At 37.4% G+C, this 14,670-nt stretch overlaps 1 protein-coding gene across 8 annotated transcripts in view; it reads left to right on the top strand.

The window, feature by feature from the left end:
• The window catches only part of NPAT (nuclear protein, coactivator of histone transcription), a 65,761-nt gene that overhangs the window by 33,811 nt on the left and 17,280 nt on the right, over positions 1-14,670 (top strand). For 4 of the 8 annotated variants that reach the window (XR_014815177.1, XR_014815176.1, XM_021062743.2 and 1 more), the window contains 7 exons: positions 1,362-1,434; positions 3,638-3,678; positions 4,439-4,663; positions 6,942-7,023; positions 8,326-8,413; positions 9,462-9,553; positions 9,636-9,723. Coding sequence is in view for 5 of the 8 variants with exons in the window: in XM_021062743.2 (XP_020918402.2) it covers positions 1,362-1,434; positions 3,638-3,678; positions 4,439-4,663; positions 6,942-7,023; positions 8,326-8,413; positions 9,462-9,553; positions 9,636-9,723 (689 nt within the window). In the remaining 3 variants the exon portion in view is untranslated. The remainder of the gene's footprint in view (positions 1-1,361; positions 1,435-3,637; positions 3,679-4,438; positions 4,664-6,941; positions 7,024-8,325; positions 8,414-9,461; positions 9,554-9,635; positions 9,724-14,670) is intronic. The other 4 variants (XR_014815178.1, XM_084975948.1, XM_084975949.1 and 1 more) reach the window with 2 other exon arrangements.

Genomic DNA, 14,670 nt, shown 5'->3' with positions numbered 1-14,670 from the left:
TAAATAATCCAGTGAGAAGTGCTGATTGTTTAGACCAATTCTTTTTTTGTTTGCTTGGTTGGTTTTTGTTTTCTAGGGCTACACCTGCAGCATATGGAAGTTCCTGGGCTAGGAATCGAATCAGAGCTGCAGCTGCTGGCCTATGCAGCAGCAACACCAGACTGAGCCATGTCTGCAAGCTACACCACAGCTCACGGCAGCGCCAGATCCTTAACTCACTGATCAAGGCCAGGGATCCAACCCGCATCCTCGTGGATACTAGTCGGATTCCTTTCCTCTGCGCCACAACAGGAACTCCTAGATCCATTCCTAAGTATCAGAAAATTGAGAATTAGAGAAGCCAGGTAACTTTTCCAAAATCACGAAACTAGAACAGTAAAAAGTAATATGTCTGGAAGCTCAGGGCTGAATTTCATTTCTAACTCTTCAATAGGTTACTTGATCTTTTTGCCAAGGTTTTCTTTTCCCAGCTGTCTTAACTATCTTACAGGAATAGAATATGAATGGCATCAGAAATAGTACGTTACTGCAATACAAGAGTTATATCCCACTTTTATATTGGGTAGCTTTCAAGTATAAAGTAAAGATTTTAAATAATTTATGATTTTCCTATCATTGTGGCTTTAAGAGCACATCCTGAAAAAGACTGATAGGTCCTCAGGAAATATACCTATAATTCTACGTGAAGTGGTGAGACTTTTTTTTCCCCTTACTGGCTGCACCTATGGCATATGAAAGTTCCTGGGCTAGGGGTCAAATGAGAGCTGCAACTGCTGGCCTACACCACAGCTCACAGCAATGCCAGATCCTTAACCTACTGAGTGAGGCCAGGGATCAAACCCACATCCTCAAGGACACTATGTCAAGTTCTTAACCCCCTGAGCCATAACTGGAGCTCCAGTGAGATTTTTTTTTTTTAAGGGCTTCCTGTGTAATTACAGTGATTTGGATATGAAAACATTGGATGAAGAAAACTAATTTCCACATTCACAAGAGTTTATAATTTTTATGATTATTATAAGTCAAATTTTTAATTCATCACATGATGTCAAATAGAACAGATTTAAAATACTTCCTTTTATAATTCAGAGAAAATATAAAATTATTGATCTAAAAAAGCTTCATAGAGTTCACAAGTGTCCATTTTCACTCTTGGTGCATCTGATTCTCAATGGCTTGAGCAAAGAAAGCTGCCTCATTATAGCTTTTCAGGTTTTTTACAAAATAGGCCTATTTCTCAGTTCCCAACATAATGTCAACAGCTGAGAAAAAAGTTTTCCTTATTGATTTTCTGTGTCCAAATTAAATGATGAATTTTCTCCAACTGGGTTTATTTTGAAACTTTTCCTCTTATGATTTAGAAACATCAAATGATGTCCCAGCAATTATGTCATCTCTGTGGAAGAAGTTAGACCATACACTTTCTCAGATCAGGTAATAAAAAACTTATATAATAAACTTAACAGAATGTGCATAATAATTTTGCACTGCAAGTACATGTAAGAATCACTTCATGTTTAAATCTGATGACCCACACTGTGTGTTTATGTAACACTGGTCTAGTTTTGAAATTACTCCAGAAGTAATTTTTGTCTTTGATCGAAATAATTTGAAATAATTGTATCTTTAATAAAATATTTAGAAATGAGACTTAGAGACGTTTGATAGCACTCTCAGGTTCCCATAACAATTTTTTTTTTCCTTTTTTGGCCACTCTGTGGCATATGGAGTTCCTGGGACCAGGGACCAGAAGCAAGCCACAGCTGCTACCTATGCTGCAACTGTGGCAACACTGGATCCTTTACCTACTGTGCTAGGTGAGAAATCACACCTGAGTCCCAGCACTTCCAAGATGCCACTGATCCTGCTGCACTACAGTGGGAACTCCCTTAATTTTTTTTCTTTTTCTTTTTTTTTGGCCCTCCCATGACATGGAGTTCCTAGGCCAGGGATTAGATCCAACCTATACTGCAGCTGCAGCAACACTGTTGGGCTGGGAATGGAACCTGTATCCCAGTACTACCAAGATGCTGCCAGTCCTATTGGGCCACAGTGGGACCTCACCCATAACAATTTAGGGGCAGATATCTGGCTGAATTCAGATCTAGTCCCAATCTCATATGAATATAAATCTCCTAATCCCTATCCCATGTGAGCTCCCTTATTACCGCTGCATCTTCATTACACATGCAGAAAATTGATAATGTGGAATCCATGCCCCCTTGGTCCTGCCTTTGTAAAAAAACAAGCTTGAATAGTAATAATTGTGGAATCTTCCACTTTTAGAATTTTCATGAGGGACTAATAATATCCACCTTCCACCTATGCAGTGGCTTTGGAATTCCAATTTCAGCCTCTTTAGAATAGTTATGAATTTTATAACATACCTTAGTATGAAAATTGTAGTTTCTTACCCTTTTTCCCAGAGCTGCAAGTGAATACCCTACTTAAATTTAGCAGGGTATTTCCTTCCTCAGTTTAAACTACTAAAATGGCTCCGGATGCTTTCTGTCTAACTGCACCACATCTTATTCCTCGTAGTCTTACCTTTATTCCCCTTTGCTGATCCTTATCTTCCCTTCCCTTGCAAACAATATTCAAAGGCATTCACAATTTAATTAATAGCTATGAATATTTTTAAGTTACTGGAGTATTTTAATGACAAGGCATTACATTTTAAAAGGCTCTTAGCCAGGTATTCTCCAAGACTGGATTGTGTTCAGGAAGTTTTGTGGCTCTTATTGATAGAGACACTTGACAGATTTCCAAGAACAATGAATAACACAGTGTCTGTTTACAAAATAACATGGGTAACTTCAGGCCATAGTAAAATGAGAATCAGGTATTGTGAATTTCATATGTTTGCTTTGTTCCTTCTTTAGAAGTTGGATGAAATTATTTCATTGCCATTAATTTGATAAAACAGGATCTCCTTTGCAATCAACTTAAATTCTGAAGTATTTATGTACAGAGTCATATATAAAATCAAAATTTCTCTGGGAAAGCATCTCTATAGTTATAAAAGATAATTGATAACTGTAAAATTTTACATATAGCTTTCTGAAATATGTTGAGATCCTAACTTCAGGTCACATTGGTTTTTGTATTTGTTTTTTGGCTTTTTTTTTTTTTTTAAGGGCCGAACCTATGGCAAATGAAAGTTCCCAGGCTAGAGGTCAAATCTGAGCTGCAGCTGTCAGCTTACGCCACAGCCACAGCAATGTAGGATCGGAGCCAAGTCTGTGACCTATATCACAGCTCACAGCAACACCAGATCCTTAACCTACTGAGCGAGGCTAGGAATCAAACCTGCGTTCTCATGAATGCTTGTCAGATTCTTTTCCGCTGAGCCACGACAGGAACTCCTCAAATAGTATATTTAATGGGATGTCAAGGCTCTCTAATGTCTATTGCATTGGATTAAAACTTGATTATTAAGATTATGTCTATGTTACGTACTGCTATTTTTCTCCTAAAGTGGTTAAGATTTGGTTACCCAGGAAAAGTGGTTATCTCTTTTGTCTTACAGAGATTTCTTGCCTTCTAAGTCATAATTTATTTATGGTCTTACTGTAACTAAATAGAATGTATCTTGGCAACAGAAATGTTTTAATGTCTAACTACTTTTGTTTATTAGGAGCATGCAAAGTTCCCCAGGGTTTGCTGCCAGTCAGAGAGGTTGGTATTCAACTTTAAACTAAATAATGTTCAGAATTACTTTAAACTCAAACTTTCTGTCAGATGAACATTTTAATCAATAATACATGTGTGCTAAGTATATATTTTGTTTAAACTACTGCTTTCCAAGTACTGTTAATATATTAGAATACAGTATTTTCATTTATTGGAAAATATTCATTTTAAATACGCCCTATTTTTCTCATTGGCTTTCATGAATCCACATTTTTGAATTTTCATGCCATAATTTTGTTTCCTAATCTGTGGAGGTGCCATCAGTTTGAATTATTTCAGAAGAAATATGTTCTTTGATTTCTAAAGGTCAGATGTCCTCATTTTAGTTTTCTGTTATGAAATTACCTCATAAACTTAGTTGATATTTTTAACCACTATTTTTCAATCTGTAGATCCAATATGTTAAATATATAGTAAGACATTTATGAAGTAGACTTCCTAAAATGTCCAAACTATTCTGACAATTGAGTTGATTTTTTTTTTTTTCTTTAGGGCTGCACCTGCGGCATATGGAAGTTCCCAGGCTAGGGGTTGAATTGGAGCTGCAGCTGCCAGCCACAGCGATAGCAATGCAGGATCTGAGCCAAGTCTGTGACCTACATGCAGCTCAGGGCAACGCCGGATCCTTAACCCATAGAGTGGGGCAGGGATCAAACCCTCATTCTCATGCATACTAGTTGGGTTCATTACTGCTGAGCCACAGTGGGAACTCCGAGTTAATTTTTTAAATGCTCATGTGTTTCAGCCCGAACAAGAAATGGAATTGCAGAAATCAAACGGCAGAGAAGGCTTGCATCTCAAGCTGGTCCTGTCAGTTCAGAGATGCTGACTTTACCATATCTTTCAGGACAATTTACTACTTCTCCTTTAACAGCCGCACAAGTTACTCGGCCAGCTGGCCAAGTTTCAACTCCTTTGAGGTCAAATTTTGTAGTGGTCAACCATTCACAGTCACAAGACACTGTGACCAGTAAGTTTAAATTTTGCTCTCTTAAATTCTGTTTTTAATCAAATTATATAAATGAGATGGTATGCTAATGTCTTTGTATTCATGGTATAAGATGATAGGAAAAAGTAGTTAAGAGGCTAGTAGTAGAACAGACTTTATTATTTTTTTTTAATAATTTTTTTAATTTTCCCACTGTACAGCAAGGGGGTCAGGTTATCCTTACATGTATACATTACATTTTTTCCCCCACCCTTTCTTCTGTTGCAACATGAGTATCTAGACAAAGATCTCAATGCTACTCAGCAGGATCTCCTTGTAAATCTATTCTAAGTTGTGTCTGATAAGCCCAAGCTCCCAATCCCTCCCACTCCCTCCCCCTCCCATCAGGCAGCCACAAGTCTCTTCTCCAAGTCCATGATTTTCTTTTCTGAGGGGATGTTCATTTGTGCTGGATATTAGATTCCAGTTATGAGTGATATCATATGGTATTTGTCTTTGTCTTTCTGGCTCATTTCACTCAGTATGAGATTCTCTAGTTCCATCCATGTTGCTGCAAATGGCATTATGTCATTCTTTTTTATGGCTGAGTAGTATTCCATTGTGTATATATACCACTTCTTCCGAATCCAATCATCTGTCGATGGACATATGGGTTGTTTCCATGTCCTGGCTATTGTGAATAGTGCTGCAATGAAATTAGAGCAAAAATAAACCCATGGGACCTAATCAAACTGAAAAGCTTTTGCACAGCAAAGGAAACCAAAAAGAAAACAAAAAGACAACTTACAGAATGGGAGAAAACAGTTTCAAATGATGCAACTGACAAGGGCTTAATCTCTAGAATATATAAACAACTTATACAACCCAACAGCAAAAAACCCAATCAAGCAATGGAAAAATGGGCAAAAGACCTGAATAGACATTTCTCCAAAGAAAATATACAGATGGCCAACAAACACATGAAAAATGCTCAGTATCGCTGATTATAAGAGAAATGCAAATCAAAACTACCATGAGATATCACCTCACACCAGTCAGAATGGCCATCATTAATAAATCGACAAATAACAAGTGCTGGAGGGGCTGTGGAGAAAAGGGAACCCTCCTGCACTTTTGGTGGGAATGTAAACTGGTACAGCCACTATGGAGAACAGTTTGGAGATACCTTAGAAATCTATACATAGAACTTCCATATGACCCCACAATCCCACTCTTGGGCATCTATCCGGACAAAACTCTACTTAAAAGAGGCACGTGCGCCCGCATGTTCATTGCAGAACAGACTTTAGATAAATTTGCCATTAAATAAGCATATTATTGGAGTTTCCTGGTAGCTCAGCTGGTTAACAATCTAGCATTGTCACTGCTGTGGCTCAGGTCACTGCTGTGGCACAGGTTCAATCCCTGACCCAGAGACTTCTGCATGTAGGAGGTGTGGCCAAATATATATATATTTGCATGTCATTAAATCTGAGATTTTAATATAGGATTCTTCTTATATCTGTTCTAACTGAAGTCCAACCTTGAACTCTTCTAATTCTCTTCTCATTCTTCTAATTCTACATTAAGAAAAGACCTTGTTATTTGATTTTAAATGGAATGCATGTTATACTGTACCACCTTATCTTTGCTCATGTTAGTCTGTCCTGCTGGAATGAAGAATGTTTTTCCAGTTAAGCTTCATCTCTATATGTTTAAAATTTTACGTATTCTGGCTGAATCTTACAGCTAGGGAGAAACTCAGATATCATTGGTATTTCTTACTTCTTGGATACTTGAAATTATTACAAACATATGATACTAAAGGACAAAAGGCTATTTAACAACAGAGTTGGGATTAGAGTTGAGGGGTCACCTATCTCGGTTCTTAGTCTTTTTTTTCTCTTCTTTGGAAGTAAAAGGTACTGCCATTCATTACGTTCTCCCTCATTTCCATCTTTCTCCAACCTCTTCAGCACCTCTGAGTAAAAACACTTACCCAGTACATTTAATTTATACTTCTTACAACTCTTCTTAGAATTCATGGCAATGTTCTGCCATGTTATTATTTTTTTTTTGAGATAATATTCTATATACTGTACTTTGTATTTTATCGTAAATCCTTAAGCCATGAGGTCATGAGAACTATATTTTGTTCATCTTAATATCTTCTATAATGCCTTGCATATAGTTGGCTCTCAGTGTATACTGAATTTAATATAAAATAATAATCACTCCATACTGCTACTTATTCCATTAATTCATGTTTAGAAAACTATTGAGTTTCCTTGACTTTACTTCTTGTTTTCTTGAAATACAGCTGGAGAGGCTTTAAATATCATTCCTGGTACTCAGGAAAGGAAAACTCATGCCAGTTTAATGTCTCCTGGTAGACGCAAAAGGTAAATTTTTTTTTTGTTTTTTTGTTTTGTTTTGTTTTTTTGTCTTTTTAGATCCGCACTTGTGGCATATGGAAGTTCCCATACTAGGGGTCAAATTGGAGATGCAGCTGCCAGCCTACGCCACAGCTACAGCAGTGTGGGATCCAAGCTGCATCTGAGACCGAAACCACAGGTCACAGCAATGCTAAATCCTTAATCAACACTGATCGAACCCGAATCCTATCCAAATCCTCGTGGACCCTAATCAGGTTCATTACCACTGAACCACAACGGGAACTCCTCTTAGAGCTTTTAATAGTCTCTGTATCTGCAATTTAGTCATCTTTTAGAAGAATTGCCAGGTAAATGCTTTTTAAAAGGACAGGTTTTCAACAGCCTTAAAAGAAACTATACCAGGATGTTTACATTGTGAATATAATTACAAGATTGGATTAAGTTCTTTGGACTATTTGCTGTTATATCCATTTCAAAAAACTTTTTTTTTTTCTCAGAGTATAACCTCCCTGAAATCAGGATGTATTCTATAATCAATGAAATCACTGTTTCATTGGATATATGTTTTTCTCTGTAGTGATATAAAATAATATATCTTAAAATTGATGTTAACTCAGATTTTTTTACATGAGCATTTTTTAAACAAATGTAAATAATATCAACATGTTTTAAGGCCTACAAACACATATTTAAAGTCCTGAATTGATTGATAAAAATCTTTTCAGGGATATTTTTTGAGAGAAGTTCTTTCTGTCTTCTTTAACCTCTGTCTCTGTTTGAAGGATATTTCTGGGAGAGATAGTAGTTTAAAATGTAGTTTCTGATTTCTCAATTCCCATGCCTTGGGTATTTTTGTTGGAATTTTTATTTTTGGTTGTCTTTGATTCAAGGCTGACCTCAGACTCCTACATGGTAAAATTTGTCACTCAACCACATAAAATAATAAAAACTACTATAATAATAGCTAATATTGATAGGCATCTTGACCTTTTTTATAAAGTCTTTATATATACTTTATTTTCATTGAATTCTTTCATAAACCCAATAATGCAGTTGGTTTTATCATCCTATAAAGTGAGTCAGGGGTACCTTGCTACAGACTGTGTAGCTAATAAGTAATAAACCAGACCTCAAATTCATTACTTAATTCAAGTCTCTTAAAGCTTTTCAACAATAATGCCCTTTGTTTCTACCACAAATAGAGAAAACATCTGTGCCACCATGATTTTAAGATTTGTCTTTATATGTAAATATCATTGAATTTGTTTTCATACTACTTAAAAGACAAGCTTTTAAAATGTGTTTCAGTGAATCTCAAAGGAAAAGTATTACTTTGTCTGGACCTCATTCAACAATACGGAATTTCCAGGATCCAAATGCATTTGCGGTAGAGAAAGTAAGTGACTTACCAAACTTTGCAACTTAAGATATTCTTGAATCTGTAACTACTGATATTTACCCAAATATGTTTATATATAAGACTACAGTAGAATTACCTTGAGATAGACGGTAGTGAAATTTAACAGTAGGAGAGGCTTCATTCAGAATTGATAGACTATGCAAATGCACCAAGTAAGAAACAGCAATATGGGAGTTCCCTTCATGGCTCAGCGTTAGGGAACCTGACTAGGATCCATGAAGATTCAAGTTCTATCCCTGGCCTCCCTCAGTGGGTTAAGGATCCAGTGTTGCCGTGAGCTGTTGTGTAGGTCGCAGACATGGCTTAGATCCCACATTGCTGTGGCTGCGGCATAGGCCAGCAGCTATAGCTCTGATTCGACCCCTAGCCTGGGAACCTCACCTGCCACAGGTGCAGCCCTAAAAAGCAAAAAAGAAAGAGGGAAGGAGGAAGGGAAAGAAGGGAAGAAACAACCATATGTTTAGGAAACTGTAAATACATTGTTGCTAGATTATCCAGTGAAATAACACATTTTTACTCGAGTCAAATTTCATTTTTAAAAAAACTTGTATGAAAAACTAAAGACTTTGGGATTTCTGTTGTGGTTCAGCGGAACCTGACTAGTATCCATGAGGACTAGGGGTTCAGACCTTGGCCTTGCTTAGTAGGTTAAGGATCTGGCGTTGCTGTGAGCTGTGGTGTGTCACACACACACTCGGATCTGGCATAGGCCAGCGGCTACAGCTCTGATTTCACCCATAGCCTGGGAACTTCCATATGCCTCGGGTGTGCCCCCTCCCCCCAAAAAAAGAAACTAAACAGTTTGTAACTGTCTTCTGCAATGAGTGAAGAAAGAGTTAGTGACGGATCTGTGAAAATACTTATAAATGATTTACTTGTTGTAGTCAGGTGTTTATATGGAGGGAACCACTATAATGTTTGAATTTCTGCCTAGATTTATTAAAACTATCCAGCTTCCATTGAGTCTTTTTAAATAAATAATACTCTGTCCTATCCTTTTGCTAATATTGACTTTCTTTTCCAGCAAATGGTTATTGAAAATGCACGAGAAAAGATATTAAGCAACAAATCTCTTCAAGAAAAGCTTGCGGAAAACATTAATAAATTTTTGACTAGGTAAGTTATTTGTGCTTAAAATGCCTAATTGTTTTTGCCTAATTGAGAACTATGCTAAAAATTTTCTTTTCTGTTATTACAGTGACAGTAGTATTGCTCAAGTACCTAAGCAAACAGATAGCAACCCTACTGAACCAGAAACTTCAATTGATGAACTCCTAGGACTTCAGGTGGGTGAGGGGGGTATTATATTTACTCAGGTGGGTAAGAGGGTGTGTGTGTGTTTGTGTGTGTTATATATGTATATATACAGTTAAAACTGATGGTATTCTGGTTTCATTTCAAAACCATTACTAGCAGATTGATGTATAAATGGTTTTAGGGAGTTCCTGTTGTGGCTCAGCAGGTTATGAACCCAACTAGTATCCATGAGGATATAGGTTTGATCCCTGGCCTTGCTCAGTGGGTTAAAGAACCAGCATTGGCTTGAGCTGTGGTGTAGGTTGCAGACATGGCTCGGATCTCATGTTGCTTGCTGTTGCTATGGCATAGGCTGGCAGCTGTAACTCCAATTTGACCCCTCTCCTGGAATGTCCATATTGTACAGGTGCAGCCCTAAAAAGAAAAAATAAATTTTTTAAATAAAATTATTTTAAACAATTTAAGATATAGATTTTCTTCATTATCCAAATGTAATCTGTTCCCGAAAATGCATTACTGAATTTTTCTTTTTTTTTTCCTTTTTTTTTTTTTTTTTTTTTTTTTTTTGGTCTTTCTGCTATTTCTTGGGCCACTCCTGAGGCATATGGAGGTTCCCAGGCTAGGGGTCGAAGTCGGAGCTGTAGCCACCGGCCTACACTACAGCCACAGCAATGTGGGATCCGGGCCGCGTCTGCGACCTACACCACAGCTCACGGCAATGCTGGATCCTTAACCCACTGATCAAGGGCAGGGATCAAACCCGAAACCTCATGGTTCCTAGTTGGATTCGTTAACCACTGAGCCAAGGCGGGAACTCCGAGTTTTTGAATTTTCAAGTTATCAGTCAAAATTGCATTATTTTTTCCAGTTTAATTGGAAAATAATTGATATACGTGACTGTATTAAGTTTAAGGCATATGGTATGATAGTTTGATTTACATATATTAAAATGGCATTATTTAAATGGTAAAATTAATAAGACATCCCTAACCCATCTAGTAACTAATTCTTCCAGATAACAGTAAACACTTTTCCTATATCCATTCAACAATCAGTCATGGGTTTCTTAGTGTTTAATAATTAAAGATTCATTAGTGGGTATCTTCTTGTTCAGTTAAACAACAACAGTGGACAGTGTATATAAAATAAATTACATTTCTTCTGTGCTGCTACAAACTGTATAAAAGTGTGAAAAACCAATGAAATGCTAAAGATACATGATGAATCCAAGTAATATTTAACAAAATAAAATGAACAAGACACTTTTAAAAAGAAAGGTTACTAACTAAATGAATAATTGTGAGATTTACTGCTCAGAGAGGAAGATAGAGGCTTTAGGATTTGCCCATATACAAGTATCCTTTTTTGGGCTTTTTGTTTGTGTTTTTTTGTCTTTTTGCCATTTCTTGGGCCGCTCCCGTGGCATATGGAGGTTCCCAGGCTAGGGGTCTAATCAGAGCTGTAGCTGCCAGCCTACACCAGAGCCACAGCAACACAGGATCCGAGCCACGTCTGCAATCTACACCACAGCTCATGGCAATGCCGGATCTTTAACCTACTGAGCAAGGGCAGGGATCGAACCCGCAACCTCATGGTTCCTAGTCGGATTCGTTAACCACTGTGCCATGACGGGAACTCCCAAGTATCCTTTTTGAAGGGCAGCTGAGATTGTGGCTTTTGCATGTCCTTTTACTTGGACTCAAACGATGTAATTATTTTTGTTGCCATGTCCACAAAGTGAATTTGTTATAATTGAATCATGGTAGCAGTTTTCTTTCAGATGATGAATTCTGTGTATGACCACTGAGTTTTTTTTTTTTTTTCTTTCCTTTTTATTCTTTCAGAGTACTTTAAAAAAAAAAAAAAAAATTTGATACATTTTCCCATAGTGAAGTTCAGTTTATTTTACAAAATATGACAAGTTTTTGAAAGCAGCCTGTAAGTTATTTAGCAGTCTTCTTTAAAAAGCTTTTCCTATTTTAATGTTCGACATATCCCATGTTCTAAATTTTTATAAGCTTCAACTCCTTATATTTTCTCCACAAATACAGCAGGTGCTTAACATAAACAGGGAACTCTGTTAGACACTGAGAGATTCTAAGAAAGTGAAGACACTACCCTTTGTTCATGTTTGTTCATGGTATTGTATATTTGGGAAAAGTTAAATTCAGATTTCAATAACTTCAAAAGAACAGCAAGGCGTAATACCCAGTGGAATAGTAATAAATACGTCAGCTTCACTGAGAAGTAAACAGTCAGTTGTACAAATAGCTAAAATGGGAATTTTAAAAATATTTACAATCTGGAGTTCCTGTCATGGCTCAGGGGTTAGCAAACCCAGCTAGCATCTATGAGGACGCAGGTTTGATACCTGGCCTTGCTCGTTGGGTTAAGGATCCAGCATTGCTGTGAGCTATGGTATAAGTTGCAGTAGCAGCTTGGACCTGGCGTTGCTGTGGCTGTGGTGTAGGCTGGCGGCTGCAGTTCCAATTGGACCTCCAGCCTGGGACCCTCCTTATGCCAAGGCTATGGCCCTAAAAGACAAAAAGACCAAAAAACAAAATTTACAAGTCTTTGTAATCTTGAGGGTAGACAAGATTTCTTAAGCTATACAAATCATTAACTGTAGCAGTTTTTAAAAGGCTTCCTTAAAATTCAGAATATCTGCTTGTTAAAAGCATTATTATAGACAGTTAAAAGGCAGACCACCAAGTAACTGTGGAAGAGGTATTTCAGGATTCTTTCAATTCTAATTTTTTTTTTTTTTTTGTCTTTTTTTTGTCTTTTTAGGGCTGCACCCATAGCATATGGAGGTTCCCTGGCTAGGGATCCATTCAGAGCTGTTGTTGCTGAGCCACAATGCCAGATCTGAGCTGCATCTGCAACCTACACCACAGCTCACAGCAATGCTGGATCCTTAACCCACTGAACGAGGCCAGGGATCAAACCCCGCAACCTCATGGTTCCTAGTTGTATTCGTTTCCACTGTGCCACAACAGGAACTCCTCAATTCTAATTTTTAAAGTTCAGCATGAAATGAGAAGTTTACTAGAAAAGCATGTTTCTTCAATAATAACCTTTATAGAGGGTATGCACTACCTCATCGTTTAACATTTGTTGACTCGATATTATTTGTATTACTGTAAATTTTCAGCTTCATGGATATAGAAATATTTGTGCAAATTCATGGCCTTCTCCTAAATCACATTTCTTTAAGAATTAATGATGTTCTCTGTACATCTTCATTTTTTCTTTTTTTTTTTTGTCTTTTTTTTTTTTGTCTTTTGTTGTTGTTGTTGCTATTTCTTGGGCCGCTCCCGCAGCATATGGAGGTTCCCAGGCTAGGAGTCGAATCGGAGCTGTAGCCACCGGCCTATGCCAGAGCCACAGCAACTCGGGATCCGAGCCGCGTCTGCAACCTACACCACAGCTCACAGCAACGCCGGATCGTTAACCCACTGAGCAAGGGCAGGGACCGAACCCGCAACCTCATGGTTCCTAGTCGGATTCGTTAACCACTGCGCCACGACGGGAACTCCCTGTACATCTTCATAGTCAAAGTTAACTGGTTCTTTAACTTCAAGTTTTTCTTTAAAAATCCATGTTTTTCTCACTTCATCAGACTTCCGTTTTACCTCCTTTGTTTTTTTTTTTTTTTTTTTTTTTTTTTTAAGAGCCACGCCCGCAGCATATGGAAGTTTCCAGGCTAGGGACTGAATCAGAGCTGTAGCTGCTGGACTACAACAGCTCACAGCAACACCGCATGTTTGACCCATTGAGCAAGGCCAGGGATCAAACCTTCATAGAGACTAGTTGGGTTCGTTACCACTGAGCCACAGTAGGACCTCTTCCACATTACTCTTGCAACACATGAATTTCCTATCCCTTGGGATCTAATTGTATGCTTCACCAAATAGCATTGCAGAAGTGTTTACAGATAACTGAAATTGAGAATTTTTAAATATTCAACTATTAAAAGTAGAATAAATGAATACCCCTAGCCAGAATGTACTGAAACTTCTTTAAAATCCAATGTTCTAGCCAAAATTATTCTATCACTTTTCCTTTGAGATTCACTATAACACATTTGAAAAGCTTGTCATCCCATTTAAATCATATTAACCTCCAGAAAAGCTTAGATGTTCATATCCATGGAAATTTATTAATTCAGTAATAAAGAAATACAAATTAAGACAACAGCCTACTTTTATGTATTAGAATATAATGCTTAAAAATCGATATTGCCCATGACTGATAAGACCATGTACATTGTTATGTGCCACAGAACAACTTCTCAGGAAGCCTTCTTTCCAAAATTTTGACTGTATATATTGTTTGACCTAGTAATTCCACTGATAAGAATTTATCCCGAGGAATGAACAGATGCCTGGATGAAGATTTTTCACTATATTATTTACCATGACTGAAAATTAGGAAAAAAGCAAGTGAACAAAATGGGAGTTGGCTAAATGTGGCATAGTTATATAAACAAAAGGATTCCTTTGCTTTAAAAAGGATAGTAGGTTAAACATTTAGTTTTATATCTATTAAAAAAAAAGTATAGGGGAGTACCTGTTGTGGCTTAGCAGGTTAAGAACCCGACACTGTCTCTCTGAGGATGCAGGTTTGATCCCTGGCCTTGCTCAATAAGTTAAGGATTCAGAGTTGCCACAAGCTGCAGCATAGGTGGAAGAAGCAACTTGTATCCAGTGTTGCTGTGGCTTAGGCCTCAAGCTGCAGCTCTGATTCACCCCCTAGCCTGGGAACTTCTGTATACCTCAGGTGTGGCCATAAAAAGGGGAAAAAAAAAAAAAAGTATAAGGAATTTATTTTATTTTATTTTTAAAGACAGTATTTTTTTAATTTATCAATTTTTTTGCCACACTTGTGACATGCAGATGTTCCCAGGCTAGGGATCGAACCTGAGCCCCAGCAGGGACAATGCCAAGTCCACCAGGCACTAAACCACCACTAGG

The sequence above is a fragment of the Sus scrofa genome, chromosome 9, assembly GCF_054392235.1.
Source record: "Sus scrofa isolate SSC_HxYL_T2T_F1_AM1 chromosome 9, Sscrofa_HxYL_maternal_Yorkshire_Landrace_v2.0, whole genome shotgun sequence".
Lineage (NCBI taxonomy): Eukaryota > Metazoa > Chordata > Mammalia > Artiodactyla > Suidae > Sus > Sus scrofa.
The sequence above is the reverse complement of the archived record's forward strand: the minus strand, read 5'-3'. Positions and strand labels throughout refer to the sequence as shown.